The sequence below is a fragment of the Plectropomus leopardus genome, chromosome 11 (genome assembly GCF_026936395.1).
Source record: "Plectropomus leopardus strain MGB_pleo_1.0 chromosome 11, ASM2693639v1, whole genome shotgun sequence".
Lineage (NCBI taxonomy): Eukaryota > Metazoa > Chordata > Actinopteri > Perciformes > Serranidae > Plectropomus > Plectropomus leopardus.
In genome coordinates this window covers 1,025,001-1,047,801 of record NC_142186.1, presented here as the reverse complement: position 1 = coordinate 1,047,801, position 22,801 = coordinate 1,025,001, and the positions used below count along the sequence as shown (strand labels likewise).

The 22,801-nt window shown below is 40.0% G+C and overlaps 2 protein-coding genes and 1 long non-coding RNA gene across 5 annotated transcripts in view; 2 read left to right on the top strand and 1 right to left on the bottom strand.

Moving 5' to 3' along the window:
• Positions 1-2,181: 2,181 nt before the first annotated feature.
• Positions 2,182-14,008, bottom strand: gprc6a (G protein-coupled receptor, class C, group 6, member A). 3 transcript variants are annotated; one of them, XM_088084938.1, is made up of 8 exons: positions 13,862-14,008; positions 13,609-13,660; positions 12,931-13,079; positions 10,976-11,264; positions 8,706-9,509; positions 7,559-7,774; positions 6,458-6,581; positions 2,182-6,071 (listed from the first exon to the last, which is right to left on the bottom strand). In XM_088084938.1, the coding sequence occupies exons 3-8, from the start codon at positions 13,077-13,079 to the stop codon at positions 5,050-5,052; spliced, it is 2,604 nt and encodes an 867-aa protein (XP_087941064.1). In that variant the 5' UTR covers positions 13,609-13,660; positions 13,862-14,008; the 3' UTR covers positions 2,182-5,049. The 3 variants fall into 3 exon arrangements, with proteins under 3 accessions (XP_087941064.1, XP_042346173.2, XP_042346172.2); XM_042490239.2 differs by having other exon boundaries at positions 13,609-13,655; XM_042490238.2 differs by lacking the exons at positions 13,609-13,660; positions 13,862-14,008 and having other exon boundaries at positions 12,931-13,453.
• Positions 14,009-14,087: 79 nt separating this feature from the next.
• Positions 14,088-22,801, top strand: part of cnih4 (cornichon family member 4) — a 10,281-nt gene continuing 1,567 nt past the window's right edge. The window contains exons 1-5 of the mRNA XM_042489473.2: positions 14,088-14,220; positions 17,819-17,887; positions 19,476-19,588; positions 20,902-21,042; positions 21,177-22,801. The exon at positions 21,177-22,801 is cut by the window's right edge and continues 1,567 nt beyond it. Coding sequence (XP_042345407.1) covers positions 14,152-14,220; positions 17,819-17,887; positions 19,476-19,588; positions 20,902-21,042; positions 21,177-21,204 — 420 coding nt within the window. The 5' untranslated portion in view covers positions 14,088-14,151 and the 3' untranslated portion in view covers positions 21,205-22,801. The remainder of the gene's footprint in view (positions 14,221-17,818; positions 17,888-19,475; positions 19,589-20,901; positions 21,043-21,176) is intronic.
• LOC148188178 (uncharacterized) lies at positions 14,232-16,962 on the top strand. The gene is made up of 2 exons (XR_015778075.1): positions 14,232-14,717; positions 16,607-16,962. It is a non-coding gene; the product is annotated as an uncharacterized LOC148188178 (long non-coding RNA).

Below are 22,801 nucleotides of genomic sequence, written 5' to 3'. Positions count from 1 at the left end.
ATACTTTTACACACAGAAAACAAAGAGACACAATCTTAAAGAACTAAAAAATCAAGAAAAGCACACTGTTAGGATTCACAGTATCCCTGTAATAATAATAATAATAACAATAATAATAATAATGATAATAATAATGATAATAATAATGATAATAATAATAGTCTTGCCATAGTCTGGCCTGTCCAGGCTTTACCCCATTTCTCACCCAGTGACAGCTAGGATAGGCTCCAGCCACCCTAAAGAGGACAATAGGTTACGGACAATGAATGGCTGAATGAATAATAATATTAATTACAATTATTATAATTATTATTTATCACATATATATATATATATATATATATATATATATATATATATATATATATATATATATATATATATATATATATATATATATATATATTTTTTTTTTTTTTACTTTATGTATTTCTGTCCCTGTATTGCAGCAACAACTGATTTTCTTCTCTGAGAAAAAGGGCTTTTCTTATTTTATCTCATATGTTACAGTACTTGCTGTCTCCAGTACAGTTAACCTTTTCCAATGAAAGCAGTTGGTACGAGCACCTAAAGTCTGACTGTATGCCCTAATGTTGAATCATCTGCTAGTGACAGCATATTCTGGGTCATACAACCTTATTAAAATGATGAATCGTGCATGGCACAATTTCACTGATGGCAGTAAAGAAGAGGCTAACCCCTCAGTGTTCAGAGTGCTCAGTTTATGTCAGGCCATCCTTTGCCCCAGTGTAAAGGGAAAAAGAGAGCAAAAATCTGGGTCAAAGAAGCACATTCAAGCATGGTAGTTTTTATTTATATTATGTCTTATCACAGTGCATGAAGTGTATTTGGCATTTTTACACTGCAAAAATGTTTAAAAATATACAGTTTCTTATCTCCTAGTACCAAGGCCTTAAATTTGAGTGCAATAACTACCTAACTGTTTTCCAAATAGGCCCCCTGTTCAAACATTTCAAGACCTGCCCCTGCACACACACTCAAGGAAAATCATGACATTTAATGTTTTTTTAATGTAGTTATTATTTATTAATTATTGCTGAAGAATTGATTGTTTTATTAGAAGGTTAGACTCAATGACCTTTCCAGATGCTTTATAATATTTTAAGTAAGGACATGTTGGCCTAGTTTGAACCTGGTAAGAATGTATTTAATCCTTAACTCACATGTATAACTGCATTATTACGAACCTGAAACACAGCCATGTTATTACTAGAATATATCATTGACAGAGAGCACACTGATGGAATAAAGGATTTATTCAAACAACAGAACAGAAAATCTTGGCTTGTGGATCACGAGCCAGCCTTGCCCTATGTATGAGGCATGAAATGAAGGCATGAGTTTTCTTTTCTTGAATTTCCCATTTAAAACAACTAAAGCACCCTGTGACCCAAAAGTTTCTCTTTAGTGGCTTATGTTTGTCACGGCCCTGGCTGTGAAGTTTTGTAGTTCTTTGTTTCTGCCTCTGTTTTTCCTGTCTTCTGTGTTTTCCCCTCCCTTTGTCCCTTCTCTCTCTCTCTCTCTCTCTGTGTGTGTGTGTGTGTGGAGGTGTGGCCACCTTTTTCCGCTGGACTCAGAGGAGCACACCTGTCTTGCATCTCACTCTGCAATCAAGGCAGCTTCATAGTTATCCCCCATAGTTAGCTTGAGACTCTATGTCTACTTCAAGTAAAGAACTACCCATATATAGTGAAGCCTTAGTGCCTGCAAGTTGACCATAGATACCTGAGATGGACCAGTGCCAGCAAATTTAGTAACACAAACACATTCCTCACTTCTCAAAAGAACCTTAGGTTCTGACATGTTAGAATTTGATCCCGATCATATACATCATGACAACTGTATAAATACCACTGTCTTTTCTCTGTTTGTTGTTGAACGGCCACTTGCATGTTTCCCTCGTTCCTGTGTTGACTTGTGCTCATAATAATCGTTTCCTGATTGAAACTTCAACTGGTGTCTCTGCTCCTCAATTTCATCACAGATTCTTATCCTATCACCAACCATCGGAGGCCCTTAAACACACCGTCATAAATGTGCACACTAAATATGAGGCTGATTGGTCCAGTAGTTTGTGAGATTAGCTTTGGACACACACGCACACTACTACCAAATGCATTATAAACCAAAAATAAACAAAAAAGTGCATGTGAACTGAGATTATGTGACTCATTCATTTTTATTGAATGAATGCGAAATAAGCATATACACTAAGATAAGATAGTACTTACAGTAAAGTATTGTGTATTAAAAAGAGGTCATAAAGCATTTTAGGATGTTGTGCGACCAACTTCTGACATCTCTACATCTCAGACCAAACAGCAGGACTCTCTGTCAGGCTGTTTATTGTGAAACATAATTATAGCCTTAGTATGAGTGACAAGAGATTATCCAGCTGTGGAATGTCAGCTCATTGATATCCTGTTACAGTGCAGCATTCTTTTTATGAACACACACCTATTAAGAGAACCAGGTTGTTCACAAACAGAAAAGGGTTTAGATTAAGTTTAAATCTAAGTTTACTAATACATAAAAAAACATTTTAATTAGTTGACCAAAGTGCTTTACAGTTGTAAAAGAACACCAAAATATATAAGAAATAAAAGAATGTGAATGTAAAATATAGGTACAACTATAACAGTCAACTGAATTAACAGGAGAGCAAAATTCCAGTGGACACAAACGCTAAAGAATAAAGGTCGGTTTGGAGTTTTAAAGAGCTTAGAGAAAGGCTGATCTAACAGAGAGTAGGAGATTGTTCCAAAGGCAAGCTGGGCTGCCATCTAATATTTAAAGTTGTCTCCCTCTCCCTTTCTGTCTTCTTACTTTTTGATTGCACAACCAGACTGACAAGTTGAGCTGGGGACTTTCACAGTGGATGAAACTTGATGACAAGCAGCACCTCAGGCTGTTTACCCTCTCAACACGCTGACCACCATTCATTTCATGCAAAGAAAATGAAATGGATTCATTGACTTAAATGTCATTTGAATGTCTATGTCTATGAAGCACCTCATTAAACCTTTGAAATTTGAGCAAATTTACTTGACTTCTTTCAAGCACAGAAAGAAGGCAACAGGCTATTTAACAAGAAATGGCCCAAACATTAGCATGAAATTAGTAAAAAGTCTCAAGGAAATTACCGGAAATTAAGCAACATAAAAGGAAAGTAAAAACACCACCAACAACAAAATAACCTTAAGAGAAATATAAATTAAAATAAAAAAATTCTATTTTTTCTGTAACATAAATTTAAATATATAATAATTAGAATTATGAATATAGTTTTCTGGACAATTATCTTTAGTTTTTGATCATATTTAATAATCGCATACAGCTAATTTTCACGTTATTTTCTTCAGATTGCAGGACATTTCTTGCCAAGTTGCTCATTGCCATTTCCCCCCGTGTTTTCAAAAGAAATCAAACCAGTTTCCTTGGGTTTCAGAGCTGTAAATGCTTGTGAAATGTGCCTGAACGCAGCACAAGAAAAATGATGTTAACCCAGTTGATAAAGGATTAAATAACTGTTTTGTTTTATGCCTGCATGATGTGATTAAATAATCTTCATGACCATCCATTAATTTGCATCCGCTTATCTGGGCGGGGTCTCAGGGGCTGAGCGAGGTTTCCCAGACACAGCAACGCTGGGAAAAAATAGGTCTTGCATTTTAAGAATGACAAAAGGCTCATCCTCTGCCTAGCATAAATATTGCTTTACAGGACAAGCACACTGTTTTGATATGACGTGGTACTGTTGAATTTTTCAAATGCAATGTTTCAGTGATCGTCAGGTGCTGGTTGGTAGCAGGAATATATGAAGTGAAAAACCAAAATCGACCATGGCACACTGAAGGACTTTACTGTGACTTTATTCAGAGCGAGCAACACGTTTCGCCTGCAGCTTCCGCAGGTTTGCTCAGTGGACGATGTAATGTTTCAGTGTTTTCATCAGCACAAAAAAATCCCACTGATCTCCATCCGCTGTATCAGAGGGTAAATGAATAAATGTACATCTTATGCATCTAATATAATTAAAACTATCTGCAAAGTCAGATCCCACAGCAACTGAATTAAACTGTGTTTGTAAATTGGCAGCACTGATCTTTTAAAAGGGATACGTGTGTACCATTGACTATTGACTTAAGTGATGGGTATTCTTGTCTTTGTGTCGTGCAGGTTTTGTTAGTTCTTCCTCATTCTTAAACGTCTTCAGACTTCAGCAGAATCACACAAAGAAGTGACTCATTGTCACACAGATACGATTGAAGTTGGAATGGGATCAGTACTTCAGAAAGTGGTGCCTTTCAAAACATGAATCTTTCTTCACCATGTTTGAAAATGGCAACAGTTCAGTTCTGAAGCCACAACACAAAGAACATCACTGCTGCCATCACTGCGACGTTCCTGACCCCATGGCACACACTCAGCAAACACACCAAGAACCAGAGCAGACACTGATTAGACATACAGCTGTCTGCTGTATATTAAAAAAACATTTAAAAAAAACAAAACAAGAAAATGACCTGGAAAAGTAATAGAATTTTCAATATTTAGTTATGATCATTATCAAAATATAGCTTTTCCCTATCTTTTTTTCCTTTGTTTCCTGGACATCTTGCCATAGATTTAAAAAAAAAATTCTAAATCTCTTAATATGTTGAAACCATTTTTTTAATGTGGGCTTGATTTTAGGATATCCATTGTTTTACAGACAAATGGAACATTACAGAAAACATGTCTGACTTTTTACTTCTGGAAACACAGAAATTGAGGCTCAGATCTTGTTAATGTACAACCTTTATAATGAAAACTCAACATTACAGACACCTCAAAAAATAAATTAACAGGCAATAAAATATAGAAGCACGGAGCAATTCAAATGAAAATGTAAGTACTCATGAGGCCAAAACAGTGCAAAAAAACACTCACTTTTAAGAACCACAATCCAACTGGCAAAGTCTCTCCACAGTACCTGATCAATCCCGATATCTGAATCTCTGAGAACTGTCTTCACATAACAACAACTTATATGCTGTTGGTTCTCCTGAGGCAGTGTCTTATGACTGAGCCTCTGCGCAAACTGGTGCAGCTGCTCCTATCTCTACAGTTTGTCACTGCAGACACAGAGACAACCTCTGTGGTTTTGTTGGAGTATTCATAGAGATTCTTCCTAAAAGCACTCTTGGTGTTTTGCTCCTTCTTAAAAAGGATGACATAGCACTTTGGGAAGAAATGACAGCTGAGGACGCCATAGTTGGAGATAAGAATGACCACCATCTCCACAGCTGGCAGGTACACTCCTGAGGTGGTGACATAGACGGGGACAAAGAGCAGCCAGGAGATGAGGTAGAGCAGCATGCTGAAGGTGATGAACTTTGCCTCGTTGTAATGCTGTGGCAGTTTGCGTCCTTTGAAGGCACAAAGGAAACACACAAAAGCTAGAACAGCTATGTAGCCCAACATAACCCCGAAGGCCAAATATGAGCCCTCGTGACAGTCCTCCAGCAGAGTAGTGGGATGCATGATTATATGATTAAAGGGGCTTTTGAGGACCAGCCAGCAGATGCAGGTAGCTGCCTGTAAGGCCACACAAATGCTTATGATGACGTAAGGCTGGTAGAGCCTCCGCAGAACCTCCTGCAGCTCCGGGTTGAACTGGAAGGCCAGCAGGATCTGCAGAGTCTTCACAAGGATGCAGGAGACACACAGAGTGAAGCTGATACCAAAAAGAACCTGTCGAGCCTTGCACTGGAGGCTGTTAGGCCGGCCTACAAACAGCATGGCGCTGATGTAACTGATGACCAAAGAGAAGAGGATGATCTGGCTCAGGGGACCCCCGGCAGCCTTCACAACAGGAGTGTGACGCTGATGTAGAAACAGAGCGGACACCAGCAAAATCAAGACGATGCCCAGCGCGGCAAAGGTCAGCAGCACCACAGCGAAGCCATTCTGCCAGGAGAAGAAGAGCAGGGTTTTGGGGAAGCAGCTGGAGGAGCCTTCGGGAGACCACTCGCTGTTTGTGTCACAGCTCAGACACTGGTCCATATCTGCACAGGTACAGGTACACAGGAAAACAGTCACACGCAGGCTCACCAAGATTTGATTCTGTGCAAAGAGAAGGCCAAGCCTGACCTGCTTAGCTGGGTTTAATTATGAGCATCAGAATGGAATGAGGATAAGCAGGGACACAACTAGTCAAAGATGTTTATTCTCTCATAAAGAGGCATTCGCATGTTAATGTCAGATGAGGGTTGTGAGGTCACATTTGAGTTGTTGTTGGCAGTCATTTGAGAGTTAATGGTGTCACACAAAGGAGAGGCAGATCCATGGGTGGGCCTCATCCAGGCCTGGGACCCAGAATAACCAGAGCATGGTTATTATACTGTGTGTGTAAATCTCTGCAGTGAGTGTGTGTATGAGGATTCTGTCTTGCCTGTGTTGTTAGAGTAGTAGTTCTCAGTACAGTTGATGCACTCATAACAACAGGTGTGTTGGCCCTCAGCCGTTTTCTTGAACTCTCCAGGGACGCAGCTGTTGGAGCATTTAGAGATGATGTGCTGAGGAAAGCAGGGAGAAACCATCATTTTTTATTTGATTGGTTTTGACTTTGACTTGTTTTTTTTTAAATCAGATTCAGTGTATTTTTACTATTTTACTATTTTTACTATTTCTTTCTGGACAACAGGGATACTCAGCTTGCTTTGCTTGGGGGCCACTTTTGCAAAATGACAGGAGGCCAGGGGCCAGTCGCAGCAGCCCCAATCATGTTTTTAGGATTTTAGGACTTTTCTAGGATTATAGCATATTTGTATGATTTAAGTACATTTGTAGGACATTTGCATTTTTCCAGGATTTTGAGACATTTCTAGGATTTTAGCACCTTTCTAAGACTTCAGCACATTTCTTCAGCACATGAGTTTGGGAAATTCCTACGTTTATAGCATGTTTCTCAGATTTTCTCAGGATTTCAGGATATTTTAAGGATTTTAAAATGTTTGTAAGATTTTAGGACATTTCAAGAATTTTATGGCATTTCTTGGATATAAGGATGTTTCAAAGATTTTAGGTTGTTGAGGAATGTTCCTTGAATCTTAGCCCATTACCACATTTTCAGGACATTTCTAAGATTTTAGGATTAGGCACTTAGCTACAACCTGTCATGGGGTGCGGGGGATCCTCCACTGGCACCTTTTTTGATAACAAACTCTATTTTGATGCTTTATAATGCACACTGGCACCATATAACAAAAGTACAAAAATAATTCCCAGTGAGAATCACATTATTTTTATTGTGAATTAAAAAATGGTTGGGAGGGTCAACCAGCACCCTGTCGGGGGCCAGATTTGGCCCACAGACCATAAGTTGAGTATCACTGCTCTACATTAATTCCCATACTGGATATATTAGATATTAAAACTGAATTCCTTTTTCTTTATTATTGCTTCAGTCCAAATGTTTTTTTTGAACACTCTCTTCATTTTGTGTGTGTGTGTATATGTGTGTATACATCAACAGAGCTAAATAAGGGCCCACCTTCAGGTCCCGCAGTTGTTGGGTAGTGATGTGGTTGGTGAGGGTGAAGTTGTTGCTGTGTGGGTGATACTCAGCAACAATATCATGGACATGGATGTTCCCTCCATCTGACCTCCACATCGTCACATCATAGCCCAGGTTGATGTCTCCGCTGCTGTCAAACTCATAGCTCTTTTCTCTCAGTTTAAACCCCTTCATCCGCAGAGCTTTCAGCACCTACAGAACATGACACATATCAGGACACTCAATGAAACCACACTACTGGTTGGGACATGCTGTTTGGTATTTACTCTACACATGACTAAACTTAAGAGGACCATCAGTTAATTGCACTCAGTCCCCATCCTCAGTCCTTAACCTTTAGGTGCTGCATTGTATTCTGTCATCATTGACATATTATCACAATGATTGTGACATACTAAAGGGATAGTTTGGATCTTGTATGCAGGCTGGAGTACTGACACTGAATCTAAGCAATGAACTGTTGTGGAGGGGTCAGCCACACAACAGATTTTAGCCATCTAAAAATTCAACATCAATTTAATTGTCCACTATATTCATAATATTTTCACCACTGTACCTTGCTGTCAGACTCGGAAGACCTTCTTTTTATATAGCCATTCGCATGTATTTCTGACAGTGAATGACGTGACTAATCCACTGATGAATAATGACAACTATTATAGCTATGAACCATTGGTGTATAAAGTAAACACATGGAGGTGGAGCCCATTCATTCCTCTGAAAGTTGGTCAGTGGAGCATGAAGCCATTAAGCTGTTAAACCTGTTGATTTATTCTCTGTAAGCTGGAAACAAACTAATAGCTCTCCAGTTCATAGATTTATAGTATTTGCAAATTGCAGTAGTGCTCCATGGTTGCAAAATGAAACAAAATAGTAATGATCTGGAGCGCTGCAAAAGCCCTGCTTTTTGTGTGTATCTGTGGGAGGCAGATCTTTAGGAGAGAGCAAGGGCACCGAAATGCTGTTGGCTGATGAAAGCTGCATGACAATTTATACCCAATGTTCGCAATATGGTCATTTTATATATCGCACGTGGAACAAGCTGCGATAACCCAAGAATATTCAATATATCACCCATTCATAAAGCATACACATGCAAACACACACTCATATATGTAAATACCTCCCAGGGTTGCACTGCGCCTGGTGTTTTGCAGTCTCTGCTCCTGCAGATCGATGCCACAGCCTGAGCGATGGCACTCACAGCCATCTCAACGGTGAACACAGTGTCGGCATCAGTGTGTCCTTTGAGGGCCTTCACACCTTCAGACGCCAGCTCATCATCTCCAGAACCTTTCCTGGCACTCAGCTGTCTGTAGAACTCCTGCATGAAGGTATTATTCCCTGTGTAGTCATGTCCAGCTGCCTCCAGTCTGCTCAGGTACTCATTAAATGATGACAGGTCTCCACTTTTAAAAGTGAAGCCCACAATGTGTCCAATGTCCTCCAGAGTTGTGTGTTTTATCACAGAGCTGGAGGAGGACCAGCTGTCACTGGCCACCCACACTCTTCTCATTGACTCCATGTTGTGACCCATTCTCAGCATCTGATCCTTAAGCTCCTGGTACAGGTGCATCATGAGAGTCGGCCTGGCAAAGGACACAACCACCTTTACCTTGGCATTGTTGAGGATGGTTGTGGCAGTGTGCTTGATAGCAGTGGCAACATCCTGACTGGTTACAGACTGAGGTAGGATTGATTTGAAGGCCACACAGATCCCCTTCTCAGTAGCCTGGGACACAAAGTGGTCAAGAGCTGAGAGACCATAATTTCCATCCATGGTAACGACTCCCACCCAATTCCAGCCATAGGCGCTGAGCAGGCTGGCCATAGCAGCTGTCTGATTCTCGTCATTAGGGATGGTCCGCAAGAAGGCGGGGAAGCGGTTCTTATCACTCAGAATGACAGCAGTTGATGAATAACTGATCTGGAGAATGAAAACGGATTTGTGATTTTCAGTTGAATGGCCAACTACATCCAAATTATGAACTTGTAGGGATCTGGTGGCCAAGAGGTAAGACTGCTAACTATAAGCCACAACATCCACAGGTCTGTAATAATGGTCAGCCTGATCAGTCATTAGACCTAAACTATGGCTGTAACATATTATAGAAAACCAAACCTGAATCTGCAATAATGATACAGTCACATCTCTGCTGAGGTCTGGAGTTGCAACTTACAACCGAAGAGTAGACTTAAGATAGTGGCTGCACCTGAATCATGGTTACGCTGATGAGATGAGGTCTTGCCTGACGCTGACTACTACTGCTGTTATAATAGTCATACTGCTTCTATTATTATACACTTTTAATTATTATGGTCACATGCATACACTATCTTATTAATATATACATATAACATATACACTGATCAGCCAAAACATTAAAACCAACACAGTCTCACTCTGAAGTCATCACCTAGTGACAGTTGGTCAATGACCTTCCATGTCAACATGTGATATTTAAGGTATCCTTGCCTAGTCAACCTGTGACGTCCCGAGTTTGGAGTGAGAACGGGTTATGTAACCATGTAATATACGTAATACTGTAATAAAATTACTGTATTCCATATGTGAAAAAATGACACACTGAGGAACAGGGTAAGAGAGTGAGAGAGAAAGGGAGAGGTGCAAAGCAATAATAATAATAACAACAATTACTGTAATAATAACAATAGTAATATGGACATAAGTAAATGTAGTTTGTGATAGTATACATGTTACATGCATATATTAAAGTATATGTGGTTGTGCCATAGTTTGTATTTGAGTGGTTGAGTGTACCTTTTCTCCTAAAGTACAATTCTGACTTGTAAACACTGATACAGCCTACCAGTTAGACAGAAAAAAATAACATGCTAATGATTTTACTTTTTTACTTTAGCAATCCTACCCTATATGACTATTGAAGCTCTTCATTTTCTATGTTACCATGTTAATACCAAAAAAATGCATATAGTTTCTAACTGTATACTTCATCACAGGGCCCCACAACTGTTTGACAAGATTTTGTAATACACTTCAAAACCTACACTGATGTTAAATTTCAGGTCCAATAAGACAATAAATGTTATAATACAAAGAGGTATTTCCTTCTGTGTTTACTGCCCCAACTAAAGAAGTTCCACATATCTATATGTGTACCTGTTTATCTGTAGTCCCTCGCCTACCTTGGAACTGTCCCATCCTTTATAAACACGCAATCATTCATGCATCAGCAAACAAAGAGTTATTAAAGAGCTGGGTGATATTTATTGGCTGCCAAAGCAAACCAGTTGTGCTATCTCAGTTCTTTGTAGCAGCTCATGCTGTGTCAATCAGTCCTGCCACAGATAGTAGACTCCCACCCACGCCCTCACTGAGTCTACAGCATTTTCTTGTTTCTCTTTACTTACTTGAGGAATCATCTTGAGAGTCAGTTGCCTGGCGATGGCAATAGACATTTCAGAGTAAGAGGCTCCGACAACAGCCATGACCGGCTGGCTGCAGGTGTTGCTTTCAGCGTGGCATTCGACCCGCTGGATGAAGTCTGCAGTGACTCTCAGAGCTGTGCTGACATCAGAGCATGAGTCCAGGATGCGGTAACCCAGAGTGATGTTAGCATCGGCCAGCAAAGGGGATTTATTCATCATCTCTATAGCACTGATCATAGCCAGCACCTTCACCAGGCCTCTCTCCTCAAACCTGAGGGAACAGTACAGTGTCATCCACAAAGAAACAATGTAGCACACATAAGACAGACTGGAGAACTTGTGTGTGTATATATCTTGTGTGCAAGAATAAATAAAAGCATTGTTTGTTTTTTTTTAACTCAAATTCTTTTAAGCTGTTATGGGTGATACTACTCTTTTTTTATTTTACAAGCAAAACGTGTATGAAAAATAATCAGTTTTATGAATAGACTCGCACAGGGCTTTTCTAGTTGTTTGACCACAGCGCTTTTACACTGTGTCACATTCACACACTCATTCATACACTGGTGGTGCAGGCTACCACACACTCACACACTGATGGAAGAGCCATCAGGGGCATTTTGGGGCTCAGTATCTTGCTAGGTGTTGATGTGACATGTTGACTGGAGGGATGGCGATCAAGCCATGGACCTTCCAGTTAGTGGTTGACCCGCTCTGCCTCCTGAGCCACAGCTGCCCCACTGCACATAGCTTAAACTTTCAGTTACTGTTGCCCCAAATTGTGGAGTTCTCTTAGTCAACCTGATGGTAATGATGCACAGAGAGCTCTAAAGAAGAATCTGTAAATACACTTTTAACCTGACCTTTAACACCTGGATCTACATCACTTTTCATATGCTGGGTTCAGATGCCTTTTACTAGCATTTAAACCTCTTGAGAAAATTGGTTTAATTAGTTGGATTTCTTTCAAAAACATGGAAAGGTGCAGCTTAGCATCACACAAATTGCAAAAAAAATTAGGAAAAGGAAACAAGAAAATGACCTGAAAATTATGGGGGATAATTTAATATTAATAAGAAAACTAGAGACAAAACTATATATTTAATTCTTATGATTATGTACTTAAAATTATGTTACGGAAAAAATACATTTGAATAATTTAACATTATTAGAGCTCTTTTAAGGTCATTTTTTGTTTGTTTGTTTTTAGATAATTTTCTAGATACTTTTCGGACTGTGTTTTTTTTTTAGTTGCTCATTGCCTCTTTCCTCTGTTTTTTTTTAAAGAAATCAAGCCAATTTGCCCAGGTTTCAAAGGTTGATCATATCTTCCCTTGACTTTGTCATATTAATTATATTCTCTGTCAACTGTATCAAAATATTAATACTTTTAAACGTAAACTAAAAATCTGTTTAGTCCCCCCCCACCCACCCATCGAACATTAAAGTGCTTTGAATTGCATTTGATTTGTTTGAAAGAATTGTATGTCCTTAATGCAACGTGTGTTGCAACTTTATTTCACATTAGTCCTGCTGTGTCTCTTATTTTAACCCTTAATATTGTCATGTTTACTTTATTGTTTATACTTTTAATACTTACGTTTGGTTTCTGTATTTTTAATTTTGTAGAGTTGTGAATGTAGGAAATTGCACTTTTTTTCTTATGCAATATTTTTAAATTGTGCAATTTCTGCTTTCATTTAGTAAAGGCACTGATTACTTCAGCCACTGATGAATACTGAATATCAGATTATTTTATCTGCTCACAGAACTAAACTCTCTTCGTAAGATTCTTGAAGCTCAAAGTAGAAGTTTGGGGAGCTTGAATAATTGCACCCAAAGAATCCAGGTGAAAAAAAAGAGGTAAATACATACCTGAGGTGAAAAAAATGAAACTGACTGAATGACATTCATTGCATTGGGTGGAATGATCTCACCTGATGCATGGCTGTAAGTGAGGTGCAAAGGAGCTGTTGTCTTTGTCTTTGTCCACACCTTCATGAACTGGAAAGATTCCTCCAATGATGATGTCTCCTGGGGCTGTAGCCTCCAGCACTCTGCTGTCCTGTTCACTCGCATGTCCCATCTCCAGAGGAAAAAGGAAAAGTGTGATGTGCAAATAGATTACAGGTGTGACCCAGGTCATGCTGCTGTCCTCTGCTGTCTTCCTTGCTGTCCTTCTGTGTTTTCTAATCTCTCCTCCTCTCCTCTCCCACTGTCATCTCTGCAGTTTTCCACCTCCAGCAATGATACCCGCCTTTTCAAGCATTGTTACCAGACTCAGAGAAAATTCCCTCTTGCTTCCTCCTTCATAGTCGTCTATTCTCATATTCTTCCATGCAGCCCTGCCCACTTCTGTCTGAGTGACAACTCAGTGACTAACTGTTCTGTAGAAGCAGCTGGTTTGTTTTTCATATTTGTTGTTGTGCATGAGCTGATCCAAAATATGATTACGGGACACCTAACCTGTCACCTACAGTAAACAAACTCCATCAACACAAACACACACACACAGACTCAGGGCTGAGCCTGCTGGCATTACTTATCCCAGTCTCCCACCTGTTCGACAGATCAGCATGTAAGGGACTTTGCAGCAGCAGGACTGGTGGACAAACCTTAAAAAAGTGCCCAAGAAGTTTCGAACTGCAGGAACTCCTCCAGACTGCACTTAAGAAGAAGAAGAAGAAGTGGATTCAAGCTTCAGGGTCAGTTGGATGAATTCATTTATTTCATGTTAATTTGTATTGGGACAAGTAAATAGCATAAAACTGATGCCACAGCACACACCACAGCATTAGCCAAAGCTAATTTGCAATACCCGTCCCTAGATACATATGACTCAACAACCACATAAAATAATGTACAAACATGATTTGGGGCTGAAGCCTCTGATGGCAAGGCCTAATTACGACGCTGCCCTGAGCACTCTGAAAAATGTACTTAGCCTAATTTAAAGATGATATTATTTCATCTTGAGTTAGTAAAAAGTCATTTCACAGGATGTGATTCAATGTAGTTCCTGTGGTTGTGGCTGTGCTGTCAGCAGCTTCCCTCCAGTCCGCAAGGGGGCAGCACTGCAGTAACATCACCGCCTCTGCAGCTACTCACACAGGAAAACAGGCCGGAAATAGAAACAAATCACTGACGGAAGAAGAAAAATGGAAGCGGCAGTGTTCATTCTGTCACTTGTGGACTGCTGTGCACTTATTTTCCTCTCGGTGTACTTTGTATCCTTTTCGGCTAACGCTGTGTGTTTTCTGCCGGCTCTGGAGGTTTTTCGGTAAAGCGGCCAGCTGACCGGAAGCTGCTGTGCATTCCCTTCTGTTTGTTAGTGACGCTTCACTCATGCTAACTAGCTAACCGGTTAGCCGCCTTGTTCCAACGGTCAGTGACAGGCTCGCGACGACTTGTTCAACAGCAGGACAGGGTGTGATCACTGGTACGTAGAAACACAACTGAAAGTTAGATGGAAAGTTCAAAATCAAAATAAGAATAGAGAGAGATTCCGAAAATGTTTCTCTATCCTGCTACCTGCGTCTGTCACTGATCCAGCTAGAAATATGTTTGGAATCCGTGTCTGCTGTAAAGTTACTGTGCAAATTAGCATCAGTGTTTCTGCTAAACTGACGGCTTTCAAACAAATGTCTCATCATCACTGAGGATGTCTCTAACCACTAACTCGTCTATACGGAAGTTTAAACTTAGAGTAGTCGACTAGTCAAAGGTAAGAGACCACTCTAAAAACGTATACGTCTTTAAATATCCAAATCTTCTTCTTAATGCGGCTGAAATGTGTGGCACTTTATCGAGATTTTATGCAGATTATCCTACAAAACATGACAACAACTCACTTAACTCTGCTTAGAGGCATTTGAGTTATTTAGAGACTGTTTGGCGCTTTTTACGCACTTGTCATTCTTAGTTTTTTGATAGTTTTGTCTGTGATCATGCATATGGCATACATTTTGGCAAGATGTGTATTTTTGTTTAATCTTGGAATTTCCAGCTCAGTTCTCACAATAAGTTTCAAATACACTGTGGAAACAGTCTGGAAATTAATGAATATTTAATATTTATGATTAGGGCTGAAAAAAACCTAAGTGAAAGTAGACAATAATAATGTATAATAATTTTAATAGCCCGATTTTGAAAAGCACATTTTGTTTGCAGAGCGCAAAAAATAATATTGTATAAAAATCAATGTTGCTGCTAATCATTGATGTATCCCAGGCTGTGATCATAAAAAAATCTACTTTGCATGTAATATATTAAAAACATGGTGGCATCATGACAAAAACCTGATGTTTAAAGGGTTAAAATTCCCCAAATATATGAATATTTGATATTTATAATTAGGACTGTTACAGCATTTATTCAAAGAAAATCATAGAAATCATATTAATGTAAAACTATTTTTTAAAGCTTGATTTTGAAAGTGCATTTTGTGCGCAGGGTGATATGAGTTTGTCTAATATTAAAGCCGGCTCTAAGGCTTAATAAAAGGTGACCCTTTGAATCTGAGCAAATCCATTTATTTTCTTAAAAACATGGGAAGAAGGCCATTGGCAAAGGAAGAAGATATGACCAAAGAATTTGCAAGAAATTAGTAAAAAGTATAAGAAGATTACCAGTTATTAGTAATAAAATAACAAAGCAAAACAAGGAAATTACCTGGACAAAGTGCTTAAGAAATTATTAGAATTCTGTAACATAATTTCATATGTAATTTTGATAATTATAGTTTTTCCCTATTTTTATTTTTATTTTTTTAATAATTTCTTCAGTCTACAAATTTCTTAAAATAAGTGGAACATTTCTTACCAAGTTGCTCATTGCCTTTTTCCAAGTTTTTGAGAGAGACCACACCAATTTGCTCAAGGTTCAAAGATTAAAACACCTGTAAAAGGCGTCTGAAAGCAGCACAAGAAAAGTGATGGAGGTCCAGGTTTCAAAGGGTTTTGGACAATGCATGAATGCAATTATAACAATGATAATTCTTTTTTATTTTTATTTAGTGATGCGGTACACTACAGAACAGGTGAAGACATGACAAAGACAAAATTATGTGGAAAACATGATATTACCTGTATACACCTAGGATGGCAAAGACAGGAAAAAAATTACTAGCAAACAACAAAAAAGAAAACAAAACAAGCAGGAACCAAGGATATACTATCACATATGATGTTGAGGGTGTTGAAAGGCTGTATGTATGTGTGTGTGTGTGTGTGTGTGTGTGTGTGTGTGTGTGAGAGAGAGAGTGAGTGAGTGAGTGATTGAGAGTGTGTGCATGTGCGTGCGTGTCTGTAAATAGTAAGTGATTTAGGAGATAACTTAGAGGGGAAGTGTTAAATCTAGGGAGAGAGTGCAGAAGGGAAATAAGCTTAGTAGGAACAATTATGGAGGAAAAAAAAGTAATAGGTAAAAAAATGAATGGATATCAAAACACTCCAAGAGAAAGAAGAGAGAGAGAGTGAAGAAGAGGAAGAAAGAAAAGAGAAGAGAGAGGGGGAAAAAAGGGGGAAACACTTTTTCTCTGTCCCCAACCCCTTCCCCTCCTTCCATCTGTCTTTCCCAAGTTATTGTGACGTTCGTTCATTTTTGTTATTGTAGTGGTGACACCTTCCTCAGACCCTGGGGAGGGAGCTGGCCTAAGAGAGTCACCTAGTAATCCATCACCCATCTAGAATGACTCCCAGACCCGACAGGAGGGGCTTTGTTCATGTGGATAATGGCTTTTCCAAGGAGTTTTGAAATTTTTTTATTTAATTTTTTTCCTTTTTCAGTTATTATCATCCCCTTCTTTTGTTTATTTTTCTTTTCATTATTGTTGTAAACATGGAAGAGGAATATGGAGGGGGTGGGAGTGTGACAGGAGAGTCAGGAAGACAGGAAGATTAAAATAATTAATTGGGTAGCTTATAAGAATAAGAGTAAGAAGGTCAAGAAGAAACCAGAAAGGATGAGAAGGAGAAGAAAAAAAAAAGAAAGGGAAGGGAAATGGGGGATGTGGCTATTGGGAAATAAAAATGATGGCATAACAGTAGGGTGAGAGCTGCTGGGGTGTATTTATTATTTAGTGTTATATGATGTATTGTAGTACTGATGAAGATAATATTTGGAATAACAGCAATAATAATGATAACAATAATAATAACCATGATTATAATATTAATATTAATAATAATTAATTAAATCAATATTCATTTATAATAAACATTATTATTATACCAATAATTTATTAGAATAATATTATTGTTATCATCCATTGCCATTTTCAGTACCATTATCATTTAACTAATAGTATATTATATTTTTAGAAATCATTGATTGAAGTTTAGCTTGGTACTTCAAATACTGATAATATAATAATAATAACAATAGCAATAAAATAAAAATAATAATAATAGTACTAAATTCGTCAACATAACCAAAATCAAGAAAACAATAGCATTATGATGAAAATAGTATTAATATGAGTTATAATAAATACAAACAATGATGGTGACAATAAAAATACTATCAGGATCCCCCCCCAAAAAAAGTCAATTAATTTTTTGGAAGAACTGCCATTTTAATTGTTGCTATCTGTTATGGAGATTGGTGCCGACTACTGAAGGTAGCAAAGTTTAATCAACTAGTTGATAAATTGCGCACATCTTTAATAATCCAACAATGATAACTTTGTTTAGCCTGTCTGTAAGATGCTGCTGTTTGGTGCAGTTGGCTGCAGCTGATCAGAGCAGGGCAGGAGGGTGTCGACAGGAAAAATACATTTTCTTTGTTTAGATTCTCAGCAGGCTGCCACCTTGACTTACAGCTCAGATTATCACACTGTCGGATCTAGAATGTGACTACATCAACGCCAGAGCCTGCTGCTCCAAGCTAAACAAAGTAAGTCATGCTAGTCTGGGTTCTAAATATACCTCACAAATTTGTACTCCTTTTTATTTATTTATTTATTTCTAAAGCCTTTTATTCGTAATGCCTTGGTACTTTCTCTAAATTTTAAGGAACTGGCATTTAACCAGAAAGGTAGAGTCTCATTTAATCTGTCAGGACAGTCTTATAACATATAGGAATTCCCTCCACAATGCTAGCACAAACTATCGTTTATCATTATTAAAAGAAAATAAGCCCTGTGATCCAAAAGTTATTAAGCGTGCCCTCGTTCACTTCCCTTCCACACTTGCCACATCTCTGCTGCCACCTTAAGGGCCGTGAACCTGGTGAGATCAACTCACAGGGCTGAGAGACCGAATGAACAATGATGGTCACTTCAGGGCTCTGTATCACCCACAATACATTGCAGTTATGCATTTGATGCAGGAAAATTCATCCATGGTTGGGGGGCAGTATTAAGTAAAACTCCGGTTGCACCACAGAAGAAGGAGAACATGAATAAACCAGTAAAGAAATAAAAAATAAAATACACTCACTATCTGACGCCTTTCAGTTTCACTTTTTGTAATATGATGTTCCCAGGGGGAGTAGAGTATCAAAAAGGGGCCAGCTGATGTGGTTCAGGTATCAGGTCAGGATCCTCCTGGGGGCGTCCTGCTAGAGGTCAGTCAGTCAGTCAGTCATGGAGCCAATCCCAGCTGTCATTGGGTGGAAGGTGGAGTACACCCTGGACACGTCGCCAGACTATTGCAGGGCCGACACATATAGACAGACAACCATACACGCTCGCAGTTAAACCTAAGGGCAATTAAGAGTCACCAATCAACCTGAGCTGCATGTCTTTGGACTGTGGGAGGAAGCCGGAGACCCCGGAGAGAACCCACGCAGTCACAGGGAGAACATGCAAACTCTGCACAGAAGGGCCCCCGCCCACGGACCGAACCCCGTTCCAACTGGGTTTCGAACCTGAGACCAGGGACCCTCTTGCTCACCTCCGCTAGTGGTGTTCCAAGCATGTCCAACTGGTAGGAGGCCCTGGGACAGACCCTCTGGCCTGGGAACACCTCAGGGTCCCTCAGGAGGGCTACAAGTGTTTCTGGGGAGAGGGACGTCTGGAGTGCTTTGCTTACCCTGCTGCCGTGCTGTGTATTGATTTACTCATCGTTCAGCAGATAGTTGCGTGAGATAATCTCATTACTTGATATTTTATTGAAATCTGCCACATAATTAATTTCAGGTCATGTTTCTGTATATTGATGTGCTGTTCAGATTCAGTGTGATTTCTGTATTCCAAATATTATCTGTAAATGTGAGGAAAATGCAGTTTTGCAAGATATCATGAACCCATAAAAAAATAGTTGTGATAATCTTTCTTTATCAGCTGTGAGAGTCTAAGGGTAGGGGGATGTCGTATGCTGTACAGCCCTCTGAGGCAAATTGTTGTTTGTGATAATGGACTTTATTAGTAACACAGATGTGAATTGACTAGCTAAAGTTGTGTTTGATATCTGTTTTTGTAGATGTGTTATTAGTCCATCAGTATTCTGATGTATGATTTATGATTTCAATGTCCTTCCAGTGGGTGATTCCAGAGATGGTGGGCCAGTGTCTCTCCACCATGCTGATGTTGGTCTCCATGCACTGGTTCATCTTCCTCCTCAACCTGCCAGTAGCAGCCTGGAACATTTATAGGTACTCTCACACTGATCCACTCAACTTTTGAAGAGTTATGCGATGCAATAACAGCTATTGTAGTTCCTGCTGCATCATGAGTTCCTACTGACAAGCACATAGCCATAACATCATGTGACCTAGAAAAGACAAACAGCGTTTCCATTGCAGTCAGTCAGTCAGTCATTTTCTGTAACCGCTTGTCCTCGTAAGGGTCGCGGGGGGGCTGGAGCCAATCCCAGCTGTCATCGGGCGGAAGGCGGGGTACACCCTGGACAGTTCGCCAGACTATCGCAGGGCCGACATATATAGACGAACAACCATACACACTCACAGTCACACCTAAGGGCAATTTAGAGTCACCAATTAACCTGAGCTGCATGTCTTTGGACTGTGGGAGGAAGCCGGAGACCCTGGAGAGAACCCACGCAGACACAGGGAGAACATACAAACTCCACACAGAAGGGCCCCTGCCCGGACCAAACCCCATTCCAACCGGGATTCGAACCAGGGACCCTCTTGCTGTGAGGCAACAGTGCTAACCACAAAGCAACCTCGTTTCCATTGCAGTTTTGTGAAATATGGCTTTTTCTAATCATCTGAAATAACACCTAATGCCAGCATAAAAACTTTTTTGTGATAAATGAGTTATTTCTAAATTGATTTGTTTCCATTAGACATATTTTATATATAGCAATTTCAGTTTGTGCAATTTTAAGGGTTAATGGAAACTATAGACTGTGGAGATTATATCCGCATCACATTAGGCTTGGTTGGAATGTAATATTTCTACTAAATACACAACTGAAACCCACAAAATAAAAAACAGAGAAATACAACTGTACACCTTTTCAACTTTCTCCTGGTCACGGAAGACTGCCGAGGCTTCATTGTCTCATCATAAAACACACCATACAAACTCCACAGAAACAAAGTAAAACTTACCTAAACTGACTTGGTTACTCTTGTTAGTAATGTAGTTAGTAAATCTACTGCTCCAACAATCACCAGTTCTGGTTTAGTCCAAATAAATCCTTAATTTACCAAGTTAGATGTAAAAACATGCCGTTATTCCTCACGGTCTCTCTCTGCTTGCTGGTGGCCTGCTCTTTACGGTCCTGTAACTTCTCCCCCCACCACTAGGTGTCACTGTGTCTTTCAGCTCAGCTGCCTGTTCCACCAGTAGAGACCAGAGAGCAAAAAAACAAAAAAACCTTCTGGAATTCTAAATACCCTGGTATACTGTGGCACTGCCCAGGCCTACATCACCTCTAGTCTTCCTCAGTAGGATCACCAGTCAGGGTGCTGGATTCACTCTCTTGTTGTTCCTGCAGGTATGTGAAGGTTCCGATGGGAAACATGGGCGTGTTTGACCCCACTGAGATCCACAACAGAGGTCAGCTCAAGTCCCACATGAAGGAGGCCATGATTAAACTGGGTTACCACCTGCTCTGCTTCTTCATTTATTTGTATAGGTGAGAGCAACAGCATTTACTGACACACACAGAGACACGTTGAAGGCCTTCATCCGGCAGCTTACAGCTGGAGAGTACTTGGTCTGTCCAAGCTCAGCTCTGTAGTAACACATCTTTCCTTCCTGTGTCTCCAGCATGATCCTGGCTCTGATCAATGACTGAAGCTCCAGCCAGCTGCCACATTCCAGACTCCAGGCTTCGCTGTTTCCCCTCACACCTCGCTCCTGCACTGTATGCATAAAGTCTCCCAGAACAGCAGAGACGAGATGTTTAACTTTCACTGTGGTCTGACTGAGGTTCGCTCTGTTATTTGTGTGGTCAGAATCCCACAGTTTAGACTTTTATACAATAATAAGGTTAATATTTAACCATTTTACACTTCAGTACCATCATGACAGAATCTCCTAAACAACCCCAGTGTTTTATTGTCAAGGGAATGAGTAATGAGTTATTACAATGATCCCAGTATCAACATAGCAGATCGAAAGAGTAAAAAAAATTCTGTATTACCCAGCACAACCTCTAAATGAATATAAGGTGGAATTCTTCGATTTTTTTTCTTCTAACAAAGCCAAGTTGGGAAAAATACCAATAGTGCTTTCAACTTCAAAACACATTATGTGTTGTTGTGCCACTTTCGCCTTTTGTTTAGCAGCTAAAAATGATTGCATGCCATTTGTAAAAGTCCGTAAGGCATTTGGTATCAGAGTTTTCAGCCTCTGTACAACCACAGAGGCTGAAAACTGTTGCAGTACGTGGTTGGTCACAGCAGCAGTGAACACACTGAAGCTGCAAACGCTGCTGCTGACCGAGTGGAACCTGCTGCAGTCTTCTGCTGCTGTAGCTTACTGCACCGTGAGATGCTCCTCTGCATAGCAATGTTGTAATGCTGTGTTATTGATTTACTGTCGCCTTCCTGTCAGCTTGAACCAGTCCGGCCAGTCTCCTCTGACCTCTCCCGTTAACAAGTGTTTTTGCCCACAGAACTGCAGCTCACTGGAAGTTTTCTGTTCACACCATCAACTCTAAATGCTCTTGACTGTTGTGGTGAAGTTCAAGCTCAGCAGATACTCAGAGCATCCCCCCGGCACCAAAATTCATTCTAAAGTCCCTTAGATCACAGCTCAACCTCTGCACCATGTCTGCATGCTTTCAAGCATTGACTTGCTGCCACATGATTGGCTGATTAGATATGTGCATGAACACCAAATGCAAAGAATAGCAAAGAAATGACCTGCCTTAAGGGCTGATCACGCCGAGTCACGTCACTAGAAAAGCAGCACCATTGTTTCCCTATGGTACGGCGTAAGACCAGTGACACTGATTAGGGCCATTTCTTCATCCGAGGGAACGCAAAACACATTGCATGACATTAAGCAGTTGTGCATCACTTCCTGCTCAGGATACAGAGTTCAGCTGTGTGTTCTGTCAGCTGTGAACTAACATGCAGCTCCAGATGTGGCTCCTTCAGTTGATGAGTCTGTCAGGTGGACAGTGTGGGACGTGGTGTGCTGTAGTTTTAGCTGTTTGACTGAGCTTCTTAATAGATGAAGCAGACTGAGGGGACTGACACTGTCTACTGATCTGCTGTCACCTGGAACTCTGCCAAGCGAGTGACACCATCACTCCAGACGCTCCTTATCAGTGACCGCTCAGCTCACTCAGTGTGTTGAGTGGGGGCCAGTCAGAGCTCTCTGATTGGCTGTTCAGTCATCAGTTTTCCCCTTTTTTCCACTTGTGCCTTTTCTTGTTTCTCCTT